This window comes from Peromyscus leucopus, chromosome 3 (assembly GCF_004664715.2).
Source record: "Peromyscus leucopus breed LL Stock chromosome 3, UCI_PerLeu_2.1, whole genome shotgun sequence".
Lineage (NCBI taxonomy): Eukaryota > Metazoa > Chordata > Mammalia > Rodentia > Cricetidae > Peromyscus > Peromyscus leucopus.
In genome coordinates this window covers 37963344-37987877 of record NC_051065.1, presented here as the reverse complement: position 1 = coordinate 37987877, position 24534 = coordinate 37963344, and the positions used below count along the sequence as shown (strand labels likewise).

General features: G+C 39.8%; 1 protein-coding gene across 2 annotated transcripts in view; it reads left to right on the top strand.

Annotated features, from left to right (window-relative positions):
* The first annotated feature begins 265 nt into the window (after positions 1-265).
* Ptpn12 (protein tyrosine phosphatase non-receptor type 12) overlaps positions 266-24534 on the top strand; it is a 75796-nt gene continuing 51527 nt past the window's right edge. Inside the window, exons 1-2 of one of the 2 annotated variants that reach the window (XM_028890936.2) lie at positions 266-408; positions 23303-23411. In XM_028890936.2, coding sequence (XP_028746769.1) covers positions 310-408; positions 23303-23411 — 208 coding nt within the window. In that variant the 5' untranslated portion in view covers positions 266-309. The remainder of the gene's footprint in view (positions 409-23302; positions 23412-24534) is intronic. The other variant, XM_037203558.1, reaches the window with a different exon arrangement.

The window sequence follows — 24534 nt, the reverse complement described above, 5'->3', positions numbered from 1 at the left end:
CCGGGAAGGGGCAGGGCGGGCGGAGAGCCTGCTCCTGAGGCGGCGGCGGCGCGGCGGCGGCGTCTGGGGCTGCGGAGGGCGGGGAGGAGGATGGGGCAGGCTGGGGGCCGGGGCCGGCGCTAGCCCGCGGCTCGCCTCGCAGTCAGGAAAGCCGCGCCGCTCTTCAAGTTGCGCGGGGAGCCGGCCGGTGCCGCCGCAGCCGCAGCCGCCTCGCGCGGCGGGGAGGGAGGGCGGGCGGGCCGGAGCGAGCTGGGGAAGACGGAGCGGGCGCTGCGGCGCGCGGGCGGGCGGCGGGGGGCACGCGGGAGGATGGAGCAAGTGGAGATCCTGAGGAGGTTCATCCAGCGGGTACAGGCCATGAAGAGTCCGGACCACAATGGGGAGGACAACTTCGCCCGGGACTTCATGGTGAGTGTCCGCCCTCGCCGTCGCCTCGTGTCGCCGGCCCCCGAGCTGCCCTCGCTTCTCCGGGCCGGCCGGGGCTGCCGGCGCTTTGTGTGCGGGGCGAGGACGGGCGCGGGGCGCGCGCCCAGCCGCGAGCGCCGCCGGCGAGCTTGCGGGAGGCGAGGTCGCCCCCGCCCCTCAGCCTCCCTTTTCCGCGGGGCTGCGCGGCCCGTGCTGCGCCCGGCCGGCCCGCGAGCGAGCGAGCGAAGGGAGCGGCCGCGGCCCGCTCCGGCCCGCCGCCCGCCCCGGCCCCGCCGCCCGCGACTACCTATTGTCTCCCCGGCCGGGCGAGCGGGCGGCGGCCGGGCGGCGGCGGCTGGGGTGCGGGCTCGCCTTCCCACGCCCGCCTGCCCCGCCTGCCCCTCCGGGGAGGGTCGAGGCAAGCTGTCGGGCTGCGGCCGGCAGGGCGGCTGGCGGAGAGCGACGCGGGTGTTAGCATTAACTCGCAGAGCCCCTTGGCTGACGCCGGCCTCGTCCGAGGGGACGGTGGGACTACGCCGTCGCCGAGTTCACGGTTATGATCACCGCTTGCCGAAGGCTTGTCCGTAAGCAGTCTCATGCTTTACCTGACCTCCACTTGTCCCGTGCGGTGTCTTTTCTGAGACCCAGGTGTAAGGTGGTCGTGTGGCCAGTGTGACTAGGTTGGGGGGGTAATGTCTGCGTGGATGGGGGTTATCCTGGAGGAAGCTCACTCCCGACTCCAGGGGATATTGCCGAGGCCGGAGGGGATGTGACTATCACTTCCTATCCGGGGTGGGGGTGGGGAACTTGGGAACAATAGTCCTGGTGGGGTGGAGGCGACTCCGCGGGCTGAAGCCCTGAACTGGGAGATAACCTTCCCGTCCCCCTTTTCCGCCAGCTCCCCCCTTTCCGCACTCTGCTTGTGTAGGCAGGCTTGAGTGGAGGTGAGGGTTAAAAGTCTGGTAGGTGAAATTGCTCTAGGTACGTAGTTGGCGGGGGGTGTCAGTTCCGCAGGCGTGAGACCAGAAGCCGACTTCCTACATTACCCCCTCCCCGCTCCTTTATTTTTCTACTGGACAATGTTCCCTCTAGGGTTGTTTCCCGGCTTAGGAGGCGGTGGTTGCGGCCGCTGCTCCTACGGATGTTGCGCAAGACTGGGGCGTTGGAAACCCTGGAGGTCTGGGGAATGGAAAAGGAAATGGGACTTGGGAAGTCCTTCGCTCCTTAGCGGGGGTTGGGAAACGAGCTAGGGAAAATTTTGCTCCTGGACAAGGTGCACTTCTAAGAATAATCAGTTAAATCTGAAATATGGTTACGAAAAGCCATACAGTTGAGGTCTATTAAAATGAGTGGGCGCAATATGTTGGCAAGTTTTTATTTCAAAGTGCAGATGTAGTGACTTTTAGTACAGAAGTAGGTTTTCATATTTTAAAGAGATTTCTGTCTAGTAAGACTTTAAAAGTGTTAAAGTTGGCACAGTATTAATAGTATTGTGGAGCTTTGTGATTTCCACCTCTCAGATTTATAACAATAGAAAGTAGAAGCAAGATTTTGTTTAATATATGGTAAAGACTGAAAAATGTAGATCGAATAATCCAATTGTCCTTTATTTTAAACATTTTCTGGTGTTTAGGTAGTGTTTTGGAAAGAGGACTTTTGATCTCTGAAGGTTAAAGTGTAATTTCTCCTTCCTACCACCAAGAATTTTGATTGTGTTAGTATCTTTTGAATGATGTCATTTACAGAATTGGATAGAGTCCTCTTTTTATTAATCTATAGGAAATGTAGAAGAAAACAGTTTATTTAGGATGTTTAAAACTACTGACTTTCAGCCTTTCTTGGTTATGGAAGGGGCCATGTGGTCCCTGGCTGTCAGTGGTTTGCATGCTTGTCATCCTGCTGTCTGGACATACTCTGTCAAGGAGCTTTGTTTGGTAATGCAGGCGGTTGAGACAGGTGCCCAGTCCCTGAACTTTTGGACGGGATAGAGCCTGGAGGTTCTTGCTTTGAAAATGTGTCGAGGATTCCTATTGGAGATGTCATTTCACAAGGACCAAATCTGTTTCCATTCTTCCATAATACCAAAGTATAGCTAGGTAATTCTACATTAGAGATTTGATGACTAAAGCTATTCTTTTATAGTGCTTGCTTTTTTTTATTTCCTGACTTGATAAGCAACAGCTATAATTAAGACTGTTGGCACTTGACTTTTTTTTTTTTTTTCCCCCTTGACTAGAAGGCTGGAAAGGAACTATTCTCTGTCATGGAAAGAGAATTAAAGATGATCTGATAAATTCTAACTTGTTTTTCTTAAATTCTGATATGGATTAAAAACTGTTTTAAAATCTTAACATTGTAGAACTGAGTCTTAAAAGGTATCACTATTACAACTGTTTCATTATAAAGTAATACAGTTTCAAAATTGGAAATTATAAATTACTAATTATTAACAGTAGTAACCAGTAATGGTAATGCTTATATTTGGGAAAGTGGATTGGTCATTCATACTGTGGTCCTATTCCAAGCTATTGAGCTATTTCCATTATTCTCTCTATGTTTATGTTTGTAATGAGTCTGTGTCACAATAAATACACATTCCTTTGTAAATAGTTGAGGGGGGTTGTTTTCTGAAGGGCAGGGGAGCTGAACTCACTCTGTGACCCAGGCTGTCCTTGAACTGGTGGAAGCTCTGCTGCCTCAGCCTCCTCAATCCTGAGATTAAAGCTCTGAGCCTGCTATACCTGAGTCATAGTCTTGTCTTTTGGAGTTTTCTAAACTTAGATTTTGGTCTTTTATTAATTACAGCTACTTTCTAGGAATAATTTAAGAGGCTGTGTCACAGTGTGACCATTGCAGTTTAATCATTTGCTTATAGTTGAATATTTAGTCTATTGTATTTTTATTAAATACTTTGATGAACATGAATAAAGCCTCTACATTGTTTATTGCTTAATAATCTCTTTACAGGAAGTACTAGATCAGAGGGTACAATATATATGTTTATATATATATGTATGTTTACAACTTTAAAAAGTTACTTTATACAACTGTCAGTAATGTACATCTATTGTAATTATCTTGATTTTATTTAATGGTTTAGAAATTGTATCTTGTTTGGTCTGAAATTTTTTAATTTCTTTTTGTTGTTTTTGAGTCTATATCTCATATAGCCTAGACTAGCCTTGACCTTGAATATATATATGGCTGACCTTGAACTCTGGATTCTCTATCCTCTACTGCTCAAGTGCCAAAAGTATTTGCCACCATGTCTGGCATGAATTTCTTGATTACTATTGATAGAAAAATTTCTACCTCAACAGGCATATAGTGGTCCCAGCAGTCAGGAGCTTAGGTAGGAAGGTGGTGAGTTTCACACAAGCCTAGTTTATCTGAGAATGAGACCTTGTTAAAGATGGACAGGAGAGAAGGAATTACTGTAGTTTTGGTTTTTTTTTTCGGCCTTGGCCTGAGGTGCCCACTCTCTCAAAAGGAGAATCAGGCACCAAGATTGTATATCCTATGCCAGGCGCATTATTCCTGATATGCTAATTTTGTTAACAGAATTAATAACTAATTTGTGACAGGTCTGGAACTTGATCTTTACTCTTAACTTTTAGATGGTGGTACTCATTGGTATTGGTATTGGACAGGCTTTTAAATTTTTATTTATTTATGTGTATGGGTATTTTGCTTGTGTGTATATCAGTGTACCACATGCATACCTGATGCCCAAAAGAGCCCCAAAGAGATCCCCTGGGATTATAGTGACAGACAGTTGTGAGTTGTCTTATGGGTGCAGTAGAACAGCCAGTACACTTAATGTTGTCTGAGACATCTTTCCAGCCCCTAGAGTTAGGTTTTACTCCATACATATCCCCTGACGTTGACTGACAAAGAGGCATCCTCGAACCATTTATTGAGGACCAGAGAGCCAGTATATAATGCAGACAGAAGGTGACACCTAAGACAGTTAGGTAGGGTTTGGACTGTGAGGAGGGCGTGGTGATTCCTCCTTTTCTTCTGCCACTTAGTGAAGGAATCTTACTATATTTAATACTTATGTTTTAACTGTACACTTCCAGGCATGTTCAGCCTTTTGATATTGCAACACTAAGTTGTCATCTACAAATTTACATAGGAAAACCATGCAATTGAGTTAACAAAACAAAACATGCTCCGGAAAAATCTTACTATGTTAAATGAGTTTATAATTTGGTGTTGGGCCACATTCCTCCTTATCCTGGGGTGTATGTAGAAAGCTGCAGGTTGGAAATACCTTTTAGGGTCACAGGGAAAGTGAGATTATTGAGAACAACAAATGTGCTAGCTTAACATTCCTGTGGTCTTTCCTTCCCTTTCCTCACACCCACCTTCCCAGCCTGCTCTATAAGATTACTGTAAGCCTTATCTTATTCAGATATGTTCTGTTGGAGAACCTGAAAGTCTCTGGAGGGTCATAGAATGTTTTAAGAAAGGTAGTTACTTGACAGAAAGGACTTGATCTGAATTAATCAAGGAAAATAGAGCATATATAACAGATTTGGTGAGGATTAACAAGCCTTAAGCCAGTGTGGTGATATGCACTTGTTCAAAGCAAGCTTGGGGCTTAATACTAGGCTAGGGCTGGAGGAAGAAGAGAGAGATGGATGTCTCAGTGGTTTACTAGGTATGAACATAGTATTATGTACAATCAAGTTAGAAGGTACAGTGGATAAAGGAATATGAGAAGAAACGAGTAGAGCTGATCCAACAAGATCGCAGGAGAGTGTCAGAGGAGAAGATGAATTTAGTGTGGGACATGTTGAATGCCTGTGAAGTGTCCAGGACAAATCCGGAGCTCACTGTTATTCACAGGGTGGATTTAAGGAGGTAGGAGTCATAGGAGTTTGAGGAGGTAGTTGAAAGCTTATTGAGTGAATAACCTGATTCAGACAGGCATAGTGACAGCTTTAGCTTGAATAGCATAGGTCTTGAAAAGCAGCTAGAGGGAAATGTTTGTGATTGTTACTGGGAAGGTGTGGTCAGAGTGGAGGGACAGGAACCAGGATGTCAGAAATGCCTGGGAGGGACTTGAGAAAGGAGTTGTTACTAGAATCAAATAATAGTGCTAGAAGGACTGGTAGGGTAAGATTGGGAAAGCACCCATTCCATTTGGCAAGTGGGAATTTTGCTCTCTAAAAAAGCAGTTTGGGATTAGATTATGAGAGAGCCACATTACAATGGTTTAAAGAGAAAATAGATGAAATATAGATATAGTTCCCTTCCACTTATGTTAACATTTTGAAACTAGACAGTAGAATCTGCAAAAAGACCCAAGTTTTGAGAGAGAATGTTTTTCTATTGTTTATTATCTATGCATTTATTTTCTTTTAAGTATAATTAAGGAAAACCCTGAAATTCTCAGATTTGGTGCTTGTATTTGAAGTGTTAGAAAGCAGAGGGAGGATGACTAAAGGTATACAAAGACCTTATGCTTCAGACAGTAGGTAAGTGTGAAATATTTGTTCAATATTGTGGCCTCTAGGGTTGTTTAAAGATAATAATAGTTTTATAGAGATATAATTGTTTACCATTGAGTTTATTCAAAGTGCACAGTTTACTGGTTTTTAGTATAGCCACAGAGTTGGACAATCATCACCACAGTCAACTGCAGAACATTTTCATCACCCATGTTTGCTCATGATCACTCACTGCAACCATCAGGAATCAGTCCCCTTTCTGTCTCTGGAGAGTTGTCCGACCTGGACAGTCTGTTTAAATGGGATTGGAATTTTTGTTTTATGACTGTCTTCCCAGAATGTTTTGTTTCGTTCTCTTTGTTGTTGTGTTGTTCCTGGTTTTGTTTATTTGGCTTCTATGAGTTAGGGTATTGCTGTATCCTTGTTGGCCAGGTGCATGGCTTGCCTCAGTCTTCCCAGTGCTGGGATTAGAGGCCAGCGCCACCACACTGGGCTGACAAGTTTTCAAGATTCATTCATGTTGCATTGTGGGTTAAGAGTACATTTCTTTTAATGACTGAATTATAATCTATTATGTGGAGAGCATGTTTTATTTATTCATTAGTCTATTGACTGGTATTTGAGTTGTTTCCCTCTTTTGGCCACTATGGGTAATAATGCTGCTGTGAATGTTTGTGTGTAACTTTGTGTGGGTGTATGTTTTCAATTCTCTTAGATACACATCTGAAAATGGAATTAGTGGAATTGTTCAGCTGGTTGAGTTTCTTCTAAAACTGTACATTTAATATTCCACATAATGGAATATATGTGGTTCCCAGTTTTGCTATACCCCCATGTCTGTCTTTCTGATTATTGTTATCTTTGCAGGTGTGAAATAGTATCTTGGGTTAGCTTTTTAGCTTTCAGGATTTTGTATATGTAACTAGTTTTTGAAAGCCAGTGATAGGAAATATTTTAACATCCTTAAAATTGAGCTAATCTTAATGCTTAGTGTCAATAATTTAGTTATTGCTTTCTTGCCTGTAGTCTGTGTTCAGCAGACATACTTAAATTTTAAATTTCAAAAGTAACAGCAGATCTTTTAATTTTCCAAATAGATCTTTGAACAGTGCACTAAAAGTTTACTTACTGTGTTAGTTAACTTCCTATCGTGATTTCTGTATTTATTTTTAGAATATTGTTGGGTTTTTTCAATATTTGAGTTTAGAAGAGGTTTTGAAAGGATGAAATAGATATTAACATTGAGATAAATTTAATTTTTCATACATTAAACATGTTTATGTTTCTATACCACTCATTTCATTAAACTCATTTACATTTCTGACTCATGTGGAAATCTTTTGGACTAGAGCCCGGCACTTAATTCAGGGTTCATCTAGGTGGGGTATAAATCATGTACTTTTAAGGGTATTGTGTTAGAATGTTAATTTTAATAAAATACCCCATATTGAACTTGTTGTTTTAAATTTAATTAGTGAACTATAGACAACCATATCACTGATCTCGTGTGCACTGGTAGATGTTTGGGGAGTAATTACAAAGTAGTACTTGCTGTCTCCTTGCCTCCAGTTTCTTGTGTCATTCAGTCCATTCCATGGATCATATTCACTTTCCTAAAATACTTTGAAGTGTTGGTATCTTTAGACTAAAGGGAACCATACTAGTAAAATCAGAAGACATACATTTAACCTCTTCCTTCTCAGTTGTACAGTTTCTTTTAATCTATATAAGACACACTGGAAGCATGATTCATTTTTATTTCCTCTCTGCACCCTCAGTTTCTCATTTCTCCCCCCTCCCCTTCTTCCCTCTCCTCCTCCCCCTTCCTCTCTTTCTCTTTATTTCCTCTCTTTGCTTTCCCCTCTCTCCTCTTCCTCTCCAGGGATGGAAGCAAAGACCTTCAAGGTAAATACTCTACTGTACTACGAGCATTGTCTCCAAAACACTATTTCCTAGTTTAGAGGCCTGTATGAAAAACCCTGTGTTGCTTGACCCGACATTACAAAGCCTTCCTCAGAGTCTCCCACTACCTTTGCAGTGTAAACTCCTATACTTGGTGGTATGTGTTTTTTCTTCCTTCTGAAATAAGGTATTTCTCAGCTTTGAATGTATTTATCAAATAAATGAAATCTTGCATATCTGTGGTGTACTGTTGGACATACTTCTTATCTTCTTAGAAATCATAAGTTTGCTTTTACAGACTCAACTTTGAAGATAAAAAATTAAAATTTTTTAGGCTGGGTGTGGTACTAGGGAGGCAGAGGCAGAAGGATCTCTTGAGTTCCAAACAGCCTGATCTACATAGGGAGCTCCAGGACAGCCAGAACTACATAGAGAGACCTTGCCTCATATAAATAATAAATAAGTAAATAATTTTGTTTGCTTGTAGCCTAAACTGGCCTCAAACTTGCAGTAGCCCTACCTCAGCCTCTTCTATGCTAGAATTAGAAACTTTCACTACCACACCCTATTAAAAATTTAGATTGATTTCACTATTTACCTAAAGTGTATAAGCAAACATGTACTTAATTCCCCATTTTTCGTAGTTAATATATTAGTGTACTTGATCTGAAAGCACTTGTTTTCCACTGTAAAATTGGATTTTTAAATCCATATAGAAAAAAAGCCCTTTCACTAGGTGATGGTGGCTCATGCCTTTAATCCCAGCACTTGGGAGGTAGGTGGATCTCTGAGTTTGAGGCCAGCCTGGTCTGAGCTAGTTCCAGAACAGCCAGGACTACATAAAGAAACCCTGTCTCGAAAAACCAAAAAGAAGAAAGAAAACAGGTTTTGATTAGGTTTGAATTTAAAGGTGCTAAGGATATGAAATTGTTCTGAACCACCACTCTTCCACAACGAGGCTGAACTTGGTCAGTGTTTTCCTATTCTTACAGTGGTTACGCTTTGTTTTAGATTCATGTAATTACTGACAGCGGTAGATAAGCAGCAGTGGCTTTGGAGTGTGAGGCGGGGATCCTGTTAATCTTGGGCGTTGGGGCTGTATATTAGTCTACATTTCCTGTAACAGCTTCTTTTTAGACTTGTTTTAAAAATTTTTGACATGTAAGTAACTACTCTGGTAGGCACTAAAGATAGTTACAGATTTGTTCATCTGTGTTCTCTGTCATACACTTAGTTATACAAGAAAAATAATTGACATTTATGAGAGCTCACCATGTTCTAGGTACTGTGTGTAGAGTAGCAGTTAGGAAGTCCTGAGAAGACTCTTCAGGGGCAGGAATGTTTTCCTAGGAGCAGCGTTTGTTCTTCAGAGAGATCTGTGAACTCTTGAATCATAGCCAAGCTTTTGCTCTAGCCCATTTTAGGAGAAAGAAGGCTTATAGCCCTTAGATACTCAAGGTTTTTAGTCCTCCAAATCTTAGAACATAGAAAGATAACCTGTATCAAGTTGACATAAAAACTAACCATAATGCCCTAGCTGCCAGCTCAGTGTTGTTCGTTGGTTCTGTCATATCTGTTAAAACAAAACACCCCATTTTAAAATTACATTTGAAGGACCAGAGAAATGGATCAGTGGGTAAAAACACTATTCTTGCCGAGGGCCTGAATTGAGTTGTCAGCATCTACAGAGTAGCTCACGGTTGCTATAGCTCCACCTCCAGAGGATTCAGTGCTCTCCTCTGGCCTCTGTAGGCATGCACACATGGTGTACATTCACAGAGACACATACCTACATACTAATAAAAACAAGTATCTGTTTAAAAGTTGCATTTGAAGGCTGGGGAGATGATTTAGTCAATAAGGTGCTTGCTATGTACGTATAGAAACCTGAGTTTAGATCTCCAAACAACCGTGAAAAGTCCAGGCACAGTGGTGTACCCCTGTAATCCCAGTAATGCAGAGGTGGAGGCAAGAAGATCCCAGGAGCTCACCACCAGCCATCCTAGCCAAATTAGTGAGCTGTAGATTCTGTGAGAGGCCCCCCTCTCAAAAAAACAAGTAGAGGACAATTGAGGAATACACAGAATATTGAACTGGGGCATCCATGCTCACCCACATACACATGCACTTTGACATGCTAAAAATAAATCACATTTAAAGATGTCTTTAGGTTTTAAGGTTGCATTTGTGCTCTGAACAAAAGCAAGACAGGAAAGGAATTATAGATCCTGTGCTACAAATGTAAAGAACTTTTTTTAGATCTTTGTCCCCTACCTTTGTATAGGATGGTTTTACTTCTGGAGTCAGAGACTCTAATGTTAAAAAATACTGAAACTGGGAATTAAGGTTGATGGATCTTGAAAGGCAACAGGCTGAGTTTAACCCAAGACACGGAATGAAAACAGATGCTTTCCTATGACATTGTGCTGCATAGACTAGCATTTGCTTTTATTAGTTATAAAACATTAATAAAGCCTCCCCAAGTGGAGCATAAATGTCTTGAAAATTTTCCAAAAACCTTTGTTTGATGTTAATAGCCTGCATCCAAACTAGGTTAAGGTTAGAAGGGAGAAAAATCTGTTGCCTAGGTGACTGTTTGCATGTCAGCCCTTCTGTGATTCTCCCATGTCTATCTGACATATCGGGGCTCTTGTTTGCTTGGCTTTGCTTCTCTGCACTCTTCTGTTTTGCCCATTTCTGCCTAATAAAGGCATCCCTTACATCTTACAGTAACTAGTCTGCTTTGAGTTTAAGGGAAAAGCTCAGAATGACTAGAATTGTTATATCTCACTTTCAGGTTACTGAGGCAACTTGCCATTGAGGTGAGTGTTCTGTTGTGTTAAGTGAAGTTGGCCAAGGTGAGGGCTTATTCATACATGTATGGGAGAAACTTCTGAAGCGAAAGGGAGAAATGTTTTACCAGGGAGGAAGGCAGCCCAAAAAGTGTATAGTATAAGACAAGATGTTTTTCAAAACCAAACCCAAAAAAACTATTTTAAGGTTCCATCTGTCTTTTAATCACCTTTCTGTTACTGGAACAAAACCTGAGATTGTCACCTCTTAAAAGACAAAAATGATATTTTGGTTTTGCATTACTGTTTTTGCAGTATATGTTAAGTCAGTGTTCTGTTACTGAGCTAATATCTTCCCAACCCTTTAAAACTTTATTTTATATATATATATATATATATATATATATATATATATATATATATGAATGTTTGCTTACATTTATGTATGTGCACCACATTTATGCCTAGAGAGCCCTTAGAGGCCAGAACTGGAGTTACAGAGGGTTTGACCTGCCATGTGGGTGCTGGGAAATGAACCGTGTCCTCTGTCTGCAAGAGCAACAGGTTGTAACTGCTGGGCCATCTCTCCTGCACACTTTGTTTTTGACATGGAGTCCTGCTAAACTGTTTGTGCTGCCCTTGAACTTGGTGTGATCTGGGATTATAAACCTGTGTTACCAGGCTTGGCAAACAGTTGTATTTGGCCCACACTTTCAGAGATTCCAGTTCATGATGGTTGGTCACATTGCTTTTTGGGTATATGACAAAGCAGTACGTCATGGCAGAGTGGCTCAGAATAGACAGCTGTCTCATAGCCAGGACATGGGAGGAATGGAGTTACCCACAGTCCCATTTGAGGGCATTCTCTCAATAACTCAATGACCTCCTATTAGTCTTCACCTCTTAAAATCCCTACCATTTCCCAGGAGTTTAATGTAGTGCATAGTATTTAATCTTCCTAGTGTGTTAAAGAGAGGTGGGTGTGGTGGTGCATGCCCTTAATCCCAGCACTTGGGAGGCAGAGGCAGGCAGATCTCTGAGTTTGAGACTAGCCTGATCTATACATAGCAAGTTCCAGACCAGCCAAGGCTATATGATGGGACCCTGTCTCAAAAGAAAGAAAAAGAAAGCAGATGTTACTTTCTGTTCATTCCAGTGTGTTCATTCCAAAATAGGACTTATCTGCTGCCCACTACAGAGGGCTATCTTGGGGATCACCTTTACTCTTAGTTTATTTTCAGAATGGATTTGTTTTGATCTGTGCCTAATTTTGACTTGTTACACGTTTGTTATTGGTAAAATACTAGTTCATTGAGTTCACTGCCAACTTCCAAATGTTGATACATTTTATTTATAATATCAAGTAATCATATGTGCTAATATTACCACCTCACTGGAAAGTATTTAAACATTGAAAGCTGTTAAGCTTGTGGTGAATTCAGGAGTGTGAGTGTGTACGTGTAACATTATGAATTATTGCTTGAAGTGATAGGCTTTTAATTGTTCATTTTGAAGAAAATGTTTGGGGTATGGGTTTATTAGCTCTTTGTTGGAATGGTTGCCTAGATATGTAAAGCCCTGGATTTGGTCTCTAGCACTAGAAAAGAAAAAGGGAAGGAGGATGTCTAACAGTTAACCAAGCTAGGCTATAAAAATGATGTTCTATGGAAAGGTGGCTAGTTCAGTTTATAACTGAAAATCAGCCTTGTCCTCCTTTGTGCTAGGATTACAGGCATATGCTACCACACCTGGCCAGTTTGAAATAAGTTTCTCTTGAGGTTTCTTATTTAACCCATCTATTATTTATTTGCTTAGTGTAGTGGCAGTGATTGAATCCAAGACCTTGTGCCTCCTAGGCAAGAACTGGGCCACATCTCTAGCCCACATGTATTATTTAGAAATGTGTTGTTTAATCTCCAAGTAGTGCTGCTACTGATTTCTAGTTAGATCCCATTTCTCTTTAATAATAAACACTATATATTTTTTTCTAAATGTGTAAAGTTTTATATTATTGTGGCCCATATTTATACCCCATTACCTGGTCTGTCTTGGTCAGGGTTCCTTTACACTTGAGGGGAGCATGTATTCTGTAGTTGCTCGTGAAATAATTTATAGGTGCCCATTCTGTCTGGTGGATTGATGGTACTGTTGAGTTCAGTTATGTCCTTACTGATTATCTGCCTCCAGCATCTGCCTGTTTCTGATACATAGGTGAAGCCTCCAGCTAGTAAGTGGATTCCAGTGCTCCTCCTTCCATTTCTGTCAGTTCTGCCATGTGCTGTGATGAATTAGTGTTAGATGTGTACATAGACTGTTGTGTCTTCTTGGAGAATGGACTCCTTTCTTGTTTTGTGATAACCCCTTTAGTCTCCATCATTTAACTTGCTGTAAAATCCACTCTATCCAAAATAAGTATGGCCATTTTCTTGATTCATCTTAGAATGAAAGATTTTTTGTATCTTACCCCCTTTTTGATTCAGGTTCTCTCTATATAGCCCAGACTAGCCTGGAACTCTCTCTTCCTGCCTATGTCTTCTGAATGCAGAGATTATATGTATGTGTCACTACACATAATCTGATCATCCATTCACTTTTAATCTGTATATGCCTTATAAAAATTAATTTCTGTAGTCAATATATAATTGTCTTGTTTCTTTTTCTTTTTCTTTTTTTTTTTTTTTTTTGGTTTTTCGAAACAGGGTTTCTCTGTGTAGCTTTGTGCCTTTTCCTGGAACTCACTTGGTAGCCCAGGCTGGCCTCGAACTCACAGAGATCTGCCTGCCTCTGCCTCCCGAGTGCTGGGATTAAAGGCGTGTGCCACCACCGCCGGGCTAATTGTCTTGTTTCTTATCTATTCTCATAATCTGTTGTAATTGATGCACTTATATATTGACATTCAAATGGTTGATAATTTACAGCAATGTCTGCTACATTTGTTATGTTTTATGTTTTCATTGTTCTCTTTTTAATCTTGTACTCTTTCTGCCTTTTTGGCTTTTCACTGAGCACATTATATCATTAATATTTTCTCTTTTCTGTCATTTGTATTCTTTTCACCTTTTAAAGTGATTGACCTATAAGTTATAGTGTACATTTTCAGCTAATCTAACTCAGTTTTCACATTTTTAAATAAGGTAAGACTTGTATTAGTTTATTTTGGATGTTGTTTGCTTTGTGTGTGCTCCACTCCCACTCCACACCTGTGATAGAATACCATGAATGAGCAGTTGAAGGGAAAACTTACTTCGGATCTAGTTCCAAAAGGTTAGATGTCTGTAATGGCGGGAGGGCATGGCAGCAGGATCAGGAAGCTAGAGTTTCCACCCCCTGAATACATGGGAGGCAGAAGGTGAACTCAAAGCCTGTCTTCCACAACACACTGTCTCCATCAAGGCTGCACACCCTGAAGTCCCGTCACCCCCAAACAGCACTACTAACACCATCTGAGACTCAAGTGTTAACAGATGAGCCTGGAAAGGGGCACTTTTCATGAATAAGAACTTACTCCTCTCTCTTACTCTTTCTTCACTGCTAATACTATTTCATTTGGACATAACCATACACAATATACACATAGCATATGTAATTTTTGTGCGTGCATGTGAATTTTTACCTGTTAGATTAAGAGTAAGTGAAACAGCAGTTTTAGTTAGTCTAGCCTCTACTCCCAGCTGTTTCGGAGGTTAGGGGAGGAGAATACCAAGGTCAAGGCCCATCTGGGCTGTGGATATGACTTCAGGACTAACTTCTGCAGCTTAGTAGGAAATTATCTTTTTTTCCCAAGATGTTACTTTATTCTGTTTCTGGAATCACAAATAATTCTTATAATTGGCCTTCTGTAGGTAAAGTCTCAACATGACCCTTCTACAGGCATCATATTGGATATCTGCATACCAGATATTTACATTATGATTTATAACAGCAAAATTACAGTTACGAAGTATCAATGAAATAATTTTGTGGTTGTGGGTCACCACAACATGAAGAACTGTATTGAAGGGTCACAGCATTAGGAAAGTAGAAATATAGGTATATGGCATGATAATTAAGAAAAGAAGGTAAGTAATTACTCAACATGGGAGAGCAAACTATCAACCTTTCCAGTAATCAGAGAAATGTAAATTGGTGATCATTAATTTTCTTTGGAGGGCCTAACTGATGTGGCAAAATCCAAAAATTTATAACTGAAAAAATTAGAAACAATAGCAGTATAGAAAAAGTGGTTTTTCTAGGTCTATTCATAGGAAAGTAAAATGGTGATGCCTGTTTGGGAGAGCAGTTGGGCACTTGTAATACAATGCTGTCTGACACATGTCAAATTCTTGAGTCTTTCTGTAGCTCATGGATATGTATGTAAAATGGTATGTCCTAGTAGGTCACTTAAATTTTTGTGAAACCGTAAGTATCTTTTAGTAAGGTAATTTACCCTGCTGACACATATATAAGATGAGGCGGACTTTCAAGGAGAGCGAGAGATTTTGCTTTTTCCCTTTATACTTGGTGGAGAAAAGAGTTCCTTAGTGGGCCTGGGGTTGCTCTTCTTAGGAAGATCTGCTTTGTATCATGGGCCCTAGCTGATAATCTGGGAACTTGGGCTTTTAGAAGGGTTCCCTTGTTAAGAGTGGTTCATTGTGTCTCGACTGTTCAAGCAGTGTTGTTTGTGTTGAACACCTGCCTTCCATGCAGGAGTTTAGATAGTTGGGATGTGTTGCTCCAAGAGTGCCGTGTGGCTGGGTGGTGAGCCCTGGGCACCACCGCTCTAGTGAGTTTGTTTGGTAAACAACTTTTTACACAGCTTGTCATAACTGATTGCTTCACAACACAGGTTGTCACAACTGATTCAGTAATTCATGGGTCCTTTTGACATCACTGAGAGAGAGCTGTAGGAAACTTGTACTTCCTGGCTTTCTTCTCCTGGGCTTTGTTTCACACACCTTTCTTTCTGCTGCTTTCATTTCATATCTTCTGGCCATAGCTCTGAGTGTGACTATATTTTGGATATCCCTGGATTCTTTGGCAAGTTTTTTTTTTTTTTTTTTTATATGTAAGTACTGTCTGACCTCTTTGACACATGACTACAGAGCTACAACCCTGGAAAGAGCAGATTTTGACGGACATCTAGAGTCCTTGACAAACTGGGGAAGAACATTCTTCAGGAGGGAACAGATGAGCATGTTTGAGAAGCGGAAGGCTAGTAGGGGATGGCACATGAGGTGGAAAGATTAGGAGATGAATCGGAAGTAGGCTGATTAGCAGGCCAGAGGAAACAGGATGAGGTTTCATTTGTACGCTGCTGGGAATTGAACCTTGGGCCTCATGCGTGTGTTAGTAAGTGCTCTACCACTGAGCTGTACCCCCGCTGGAAAGGGTGAGGAGTTTGATGCCAGGTGTGGTGGTATGTGTTGTCTCACCCCTCATCCTGCCCCCAGGCACAAATAATTCTTTTTAAGAAGCCAAAGTTGAAATAGAAGCTTTGCCTGATGAGATTGTGGGTAATAAGTGAATTAAAAAACTTTCTTCAGAGCCCGGCATGGTGGCACACACTTTTAATCCCAGCACTCGGGAGGCAGAGGCAGGTGGATCTTTGTGAGTTCGAGGCCAGCCTGGTCTATAGAGCAAGTTTCAGGACAGCCAGCGCTGTTACACAGGAAAACACTGTCTTGAAAAACAAAAAACCTTTGTTCAGGTATGTTATTTAAGACAAGATGACTGTGGTCAACTCCCTGAGTGTACTTCATTTCCTCAGGTCTCTGATGCTAAGTAGATTCAGGCCTGGCTAGTACTTGGATGGGAGAACAAGTTAAGGCAAACTACTCCACTTTATTTTTTTTAATCAGTTTCAAATCAGTATGATTAAACAACAATTTTAAATTTTACTCTCTCCAGTTGTACAGGCTATATTATGTAGCTCACTTGAGTGTGTTATAGATGTGATTAGAAGGATGCCAGTTGATTAACTGTGGTGTTCTGAATGTAATTATCAATGCCTATTAATGTCTGAAAGATATGCTCTGCTTTACTGAATGTATAGAAGACACCATAGCACTGTGGGATATAAAAGATTACATCCATCAGACAGTGATTATAGTCATTGTCAGGAGTGATGGGATTGAAAGCCTCCCTGGCTTTAGAAGTCCTAATACAGGAAAAATGACGTGAAATCAGTCATCATGATGGTGATGATTGCATCTGAATCTTTAACTTTTTATTTTTTTTTTTTTCAAATTTTTGACCTCAGTATTGAGCTTTGGTGCCTCTTGAGATTACTAACAACCTCCTAAAAGTAATTTCAGTAGAGATATAACAGAAAAAAAATTTTTTTTCAGAAGGTTAGTAGTTTACCAGGAAATGTAGGTTTTTTTCTTTAAAACTTTTGGTCTGTTGACCACAACTTTGTGGCACTCTAGTCTTGCAAAAATAATTATTTTCCATATAGTGGTGAATATATTTAGGCTGTTTAAATTGCAGATGTGATAATTGGCCTGTGTGATGTTTATTTTGGCAGTGAGAAATACCTGCTATAAATTTAGGGCTTTAGTTTTGTTTTTTGGGGGTTTTTTTTAGTTAGAGGTAAAGAGAATTGATGTTATTGTCGGTTAATGTATAACAGTGGGTATTAGTGTTCTTAATTTTATTAATGATGGGTTGCTTTAGTCCCCTATGAAAATTCGTGCCTGTTTTCTTGAAGATATACCATCATTGAAGTGAGATATTACTAGGAGCCACGTTTGAGTGTGTTGTTGGAGACAGGGTCTCAGCCTGGGGTGACTTCAGACTCATTATGTAGCCAAAGCTTGCCTTGAATTCTTTATTTTTTTATTATTATTATTTTGAGACAGGGTTCCAGTATGTAGTCCTGGCCTTCCTGGAACTCTCAGAGATCTGCCTGTTTCTGCCTCCTCTAAGAGCTGGGATTAAAGACATGTGCTACCACTTTCAGCATTGCCTTGAATCTTGGATCCTCTGTGTCCCAAACCCTGGGATAATTCTAGTTGTGCACCACTACACCCAGATTAGGAGCCATAGTTTTAATGCCTGGAGTTTGGGGTTTCTGAGACGTTTTACTGTGGGGACAGGGAGAAAAAAAATCCTTGGAGTTGGAATTAACTTAATTAGTGGACATTGGCTGCATGAGTTTAATGGGTGGAGAGGCATTAGATAAAGAAAAGGAAGGTGCTGGTAATAGAAGTGAGGCTGCCCTGTGAATTGGAGCCCTCCCCCCCCCACACACACCCTTGTCCAATTTACTGTGTAAAATAAATTTTTCTTTCTTAGTTAAATTTGTTCAATAAAACTAATGAATATGGCATTTTTTTTTTCCCCAAGAGTTTCTCTGTGTATCCCTGGCTGTCCGAGAACTCACTTTGTAGTCCAGGCTAACCTCAAACTCAAGAGATCCGCTTGCCTCTGCCTCCCTAGTGCTGAGATTAAAGACATATGCCATCACACCTGGCAGCATATGGCAGGATTTTATTACATTTGTTTATTATTTGGGGTGTGTGCGTGCACCACAGTGTTCATGTGGAGCTCAGTGGACAACTTTCAGGAGCTTAGTTCTTCCACTATGTGAGTCCTGGGGTTCAAACTCAGTTCATCAGACTTGGTGGCAAGCACCTTTATTCTGCTGAGCCATCTCACTGGTCCTATGTGGCATAATTTTATTGGCCTCTGATTTAAATGATATTCTACTTTTATGGTAAGTAAAGAATAAACTTAGATTAAAGTTTGTGTTTCTAGCTAGGAGTGGTAGTATATACCTGAGGTCCCAGCCAGAGGTGAATGTCTGTCATGGATTTTGGTGATAGGAGCTGTTGTTAATAAAATGTGAAGCTCTGGCCTGTATCTTTAGGGAGTTCTAGTTCTATCAAGGATGATGTGTTTGTATATTGGGATGTGTCATTGATTAGAGGTACATATAAAGAGCTGAGATAGAGATGAGGAAGTAGATAGTAGAGTGTGTTACAGTACTAGTCTTGGGAGAATGTTTTAAGATGACTTCTATTCTGGCATACTGAGAAGCAAAGACAAATGGAATACACGAAACAGAAGTCAGCTGGAGTAAAGCACGCAATGGATTTTGGTTTTTTGTTTTGTTTTACCTAAGAGACCCTGAAATTCTCCTTTATTTATCTCGTATATCCTTCATTAATCAGTCCTGACTGTCAGCTTCAAATGAAAAAACATGGTGGTTTTTGCCAGTTTCACCTGCTGATGTAAAGTTTTGCCATGTTTGTACAGGGTTAAATAAGTCTGGTGTTTTAAACTTTTTTTTTACTTGGAACCCCAGGTATATAGATACATACAATAGATATACTGATCAAACATTACTGATAATAAATCATAATTCTTAAAAACAATTCTTAAGCATGCACATGATTGTATTATTTATTCAAGATGAGCAGGGCTAAGGATGTAGCTTAGAGGTAGAGTGCCTGGCGTTGAAATCCACACTAATTAAGGGTTTAAGATTAGAGAGATGTAAATGCTAATAAGGTAGATATGCTTTTAAAAAGCTGCTGAGTCCAACTTTATAACATGGGTTCTGGATGTAACTGAGGTCCCATGCTAATGCAGCAATACTTTACCAACTAAATCATATTAGTTTGATTTTAATCAAACATCCTAAGCCAGTACAGTCCAGAGATAGGCTAATTTGATAGTTACATGTTAATTAATAACAATATTTTTTAAAGTCTGTTTTCTGTAATTAAGCCATTATGGTTTTATAGGAGCTGAAAACTGTGTGTACAATAAAACAAACAAACAGTACTACAGTTCATTTCGTACGGTCCTCTCAAATCTGAGTTAGGTGTTCAGGCAGTAACTGTTGCATAGCATGAGGGCATGCCCGGGGGTGCACATTGCATGTTAAGGGAAAAGGCTGTAGTAAAGTCAAGCAGTGCCTCACACACAGGTGAGCAGTGCCAGAACCTCAGGTTTGTGTGTTTGATTTGGATTAATTCTTGGTGGTTTTGCATTCAGAAACTGTACTGCTTCCAGTTTTCCCCCATCTACCACATCCAGTCAGTTGTAAGAAGTAGTTTTCCTGTGTCGTTTTCAGAACATTTAATCCTTGTATTAAATCCTGGTAAGCCCTTTTGTTACAGCCTGTGCTTCTTCCTTTCATTTGTTACTCAGCTATGGTCTTCTTCCTTCCACCCTCCCCAGACTTTTTAACTATATTTTTTTCCTTCCTTACTAATTCTTTCCCCGATTTCCTATGAAAAGTCCCTAAGCATCTTTCTTGGAATTATTTGATACTGCAAACCTATATATAAAATACAAAGAAACCTAATAATTGAAAAACTTCTGTTTTACCAAGCTAATTAGTCAGTGCTCCTTCAAAGTCTTGGTCAGACATCAGCAGCAGCATCTGCCAACTGACTAAAAATGAAAGTGTTCTGGTTAATTTACTCCAGACCTGTTGACCGTCTGGGGCCCTCGGCAGTCCGACCTTCCACACTGCTTTACACTGTACAACAGTTCCAAGGGGACAGATTGGCCCACAATATATTTCTCTTTGAGACTCTGTCTAGGAAAGGTTTCAAAGAAACAAATCTGAAGTACAGGTAATTTTAAAAGAGTTTTTAATTGGCTAATAGTAATTAATGATTATTGAGCCATTTTATGTGCCAGACTCTTTGCTGAGTCTGGAGGTCTTATCTGTTTTATAAAGGTTGTAACAGTGAATTAAATGTGATTATCCAAAATTATACCAGAATTTTAATTAATGCAGCTAATTGTATGGCTGACTACATTTTTGATAGGAATAAAGTCTACTTAAATGTCTTTTTAATGAAGCTTGATAGACTTCTGGATGTTGACCTTTTTCAAAGTGAAAAGCAAAGTTTTATTCTGTTTCATGTTGCATATCTCTAAAGTGTATGATGATTTTTAAGATACTATATTTTATATGTGACTTTTAATTTACACATAATAATTGTACATATATCTGGTACAGTGTGACATTTTAATGCATATATATGTATATGTATCTGTGTGTGTCCATACACACACATAAAATATGCAGTGACCAGATCAGGCTGAATATACCATTTATGTAGACTCTAGGTAGGTTTTTTGTCTTATTTTCATAAAACATTCTTTATTTTAAAGTTGAATATATAATGTATTCCATGATATGTCAGGCTTTAAGAACATTGGGTAAATAAAAATTCAAACTTAAGTACTTATTTATGACACAAAAACATTCTCTAATAATTATCAACTTTCACATAAAAACTTTGTAAATATATTTTTCAGTAATTGTTCTACAAGGAAAGTGCTTGGTGTGAGCAGTAGGTATTCTAGAAGTATGATAGCATCTTATACTTCAGTTTGGCCCTGTTTCTTTCTTTGTAGTTAACTCTTATTTCTGTAATAGTGATGTAAAGTACACTTCTTTTCTGTCAGTGCTTCTTTGGCTGTTTAAATTGACATTCTTTTTTTTTTTTTTTTTTGGTTTTTCGAGACAGGGTTTCTCTGTGTAGCTTTGCGCCTCTCCTGGAACTCACTTGGTAGCCCAGGCTGGCCTTGAACTCACAGAGATCCGCCTGCCTCTGCCTCCCGAGTGCTGGGATTAAAGGCGTGCGCCACCACCGCCCGGCCTAAATTGACATTCTTTAAGTTCAGTATGTCACATGATACTTTATTTTAAGGTACTGTAAATATCTTAAAATATATCTCTTCAGATATCAGATCTTTGAGCAGAGAAAATAGATATGCAAGATGTGATTATTAACAGGAACTAATGAAATCTATAAGCAATCTTTTTGCCTTTTCCATTACCTTATTTTACATTTAATTTTTTGGGTAGGCAATATATTCATATAACATGAAAGTGTGGAAAAGACAGTACTCTCCTTTCTGTCCATTTCTCAGAGTTCTCATTTCCCTTCCCACAATTGCAACCTTTGGTACTTGATTTCTTGGAGAGATGTTTTATGCATATGTACAAGCAGACATGTTTTAAATTCCTTTAATGTTAATAGTAGAACACTCTTGTGTTTTCTTTTTACATTTAATGAGAATTTTTGATATGGTGACTATTACCATATTCAAGACAGAGCTTCCTTCCTTGCCTTTTAGTCATATTTAATTGTATGAAACAAATGTATCCAGTCCTATTAATAGGCTGTTTTTTATTGTTTGTGGACTTCCGCTATTATGAACATACTGCAATAAAGAGCTTTGTGCATACATTAGTTCATATGTGTGCCAGTTTTTTCTTGAGGCACATGTATAGAAATTTAAGATACATGGATTTGTAACTGTCAGCTCTGCCTCCTTGTTTGGTAATGTTCTTTTTGGACCCTGTCATAATGACGTCTGGCTCCAGTGTAGCCCAGGGTCCTGGTCCCATGAGTGCTGGGGTTGCAGGCATAAGGAAGCCTGTATGGTATATAGGTATATATATATATATATATATATATATATATATATATATATATGTGTGTGTGTGTGTGTGTGTGTGTGTGTGTGTGTGTGTGTGTGTGTGTATTTTTATCACTACAGGAAAAGCCACAATAAGCATGTGAAATTTTACTTAGGCATTGTGCCAGTATATGGCATGATTTTTCTTAAAAGAAAAAAATGTGTAGTCCTGTGTTTGTCTCTAAAATTTAGTCTTTTTTTCCCCCCTGAGTAAAACAAAAGTAACCATTTCTCATGTAAGTGCCTGTGTGTAAAATTATTTAAAGTAATATCATAACAATATGACAAGATTCTTGTGTTAAAATTCTCTAATTTTTTTTTAAAAAATAGTCATGAAAATATTAATTGCTTGAGTATCAGCATCATGGGCTACAAAAATAAGTTTGTATTTAATAATTTGAGTACTAAAATCAAAGTGCTTTCGATATGTCTTTAATCCATCAAGAAAGTAATCTTTGAAATTAATTTTTAGAAGTGTAATTGAGTAGAATCTAAACAATTCACAATGCCAACTTTCAGTTCTTCTGAAAGCAGGAAGTGTATTACTGACAAGCAGAAATATTCCAGCCCAAAGAACATCCCTACTGCCATATGTGGTAAGAATTTGTCACTAGCCCACAAACCACTTCTGTAATGCAGTGAATAAGCAGAATTAGTCTTTGTTGAACATTTCCAATCCAGTATGAAAGAACTTTGTTTTGCCGTGTTTTACAAGCAGTTATTAGCGTAGGCCTTGGAAAGAGCCTGGCACATCAAGGGTGCTCCAGAGTTATTGAGAGAAGAAACCTGTACATAATTCCTTGAGTTATGATTTTAAAACTTGCATAACAAACCGGGTGGTGGTACATGCCTTTAATCCCAGAAGAGGCAGGTGGATCTCTGTGAGTTCAAGGCCAGCCTGGTCTACAGAGTGAGTTCCAGGAACGGCTCCAAAGCTACACAGAGAAACCCTGTCTTGAAAAACCAGAAAGACAAAAACAAAAACACAAAAAAAAAACTTGCATAACAAGATCCTCTATTAAACACAGAATTCTCAGCTTTATTAATATCTTTAAATAAAATTCTTCTAGTTGTTCCCTTTGCTGTTAATTTGAAATAAACATTAATCTTACATTTGTACTTATTCTAAAAAGAAATTATTATTAGGGTTAATTTTTAAGGGATAGGGAAATTAACAGCTTAGAGGACTAGGAGAGTTAGTTGTGAGGAATTGGGTCAACAGAATTCATTGAAGAGCTCTTTGTAAATCACTAACATTTTGAAAATATCAATGTTTCTCTAAACTTGAATTTTATTTTCTTGTATTTTAAGCGATTAAGAAGATTGTCTACCAAATATAGAACAGAAAAGATTTACCCCACAGCCACTGGAGAAAAAGAAGAGAATGTTAAAAAGAACAGATATAAGGACATACTGCCATGTAAGTTTGAAATGCCCTTGATAGAGTAAATAGAAATGCTGTGTAGCTCTTGTGACCCACTAGCTTTGTTCTGAATTGAATAGCTAAGGAGGCAGTGTCAGTCCTTCCCAGGTCCACTACAGAGTAGTTCGGAACTGCTTCGTCGAAGCCCTTCCTTCTTGTAGCATTTTGTTGTTGTTGTTGTTGTTTTGTAAAGTAATGTAGACAATTGGGATAGTTTCTTAAATGCTAAAACACTGATTTATCTGTTAGCTAATCACAGATGAACCTTAACTGATGATTAACTATGGATGAAAAAGTGGGCCATAAGATGTCTCAGAAACCTGTGTCTGCTGTCCTCAGCAGTCTATGTATCTAAGCATGTTTCAAGTTGAAGACATTATATATTTATTATAGTTATATGCTAATATTGTTTTCTAGATAATTTACTTTAAACACATGCTTAACTGAGAGTCCACATTTTATAAAGGAAAATTTTGCCTTAGACATGCTTTTTCTTAAAGCTGCCCTAGTGTTTCCCTTCAAGTGTCTTGAACTATCTACATTCCATAGCACCATTTCCTTAAGTGTCATTATTAAAGCTTCTCTCTGAAATATCCTGATGTTCTTAGTGACCTAGTAAGTAACCTCACTAGATCCGGTGGTCTTTTTTCAGTGTTTTTTCTTTCCTATTAAGTGTTTGTATGCCATTGGCATTTTCTGAAATTTTCTTCTTCCATGATCGACCTCTTTTGGATCATTTCCTCCTTCTCTTGTCTTCTGGTTCCTCAGTGATTCCTTGTGTGTATGCTTATCTGTATTCTGTATGGAGGACTGGCCTGAAGTCAGCCTCCTGTTGAGTGGTCAGGTGCCACTTCTGGTTTTGTCTTCCTTTCTTTGAGATTTTGATCTGTGGCCTCTCTGTGGCCAGGGCTTTCCAATTAGGCTAGATTACCTGACCAGCAGGCCTCAGGGATCTACCCACGGCCACCTTTCTAGTGCTGGTATTCCAAGTACCACTCATGTCTGGCTTGTTACGTGTATGGTGGGGGCTGAACTCAGGTCCGATGCTTGCACAGCGAGCACTTTACTGACTGAGTCCTCTCTCCAACCCTCATCACTGGTTTCTTTGCCTAAATTTAAT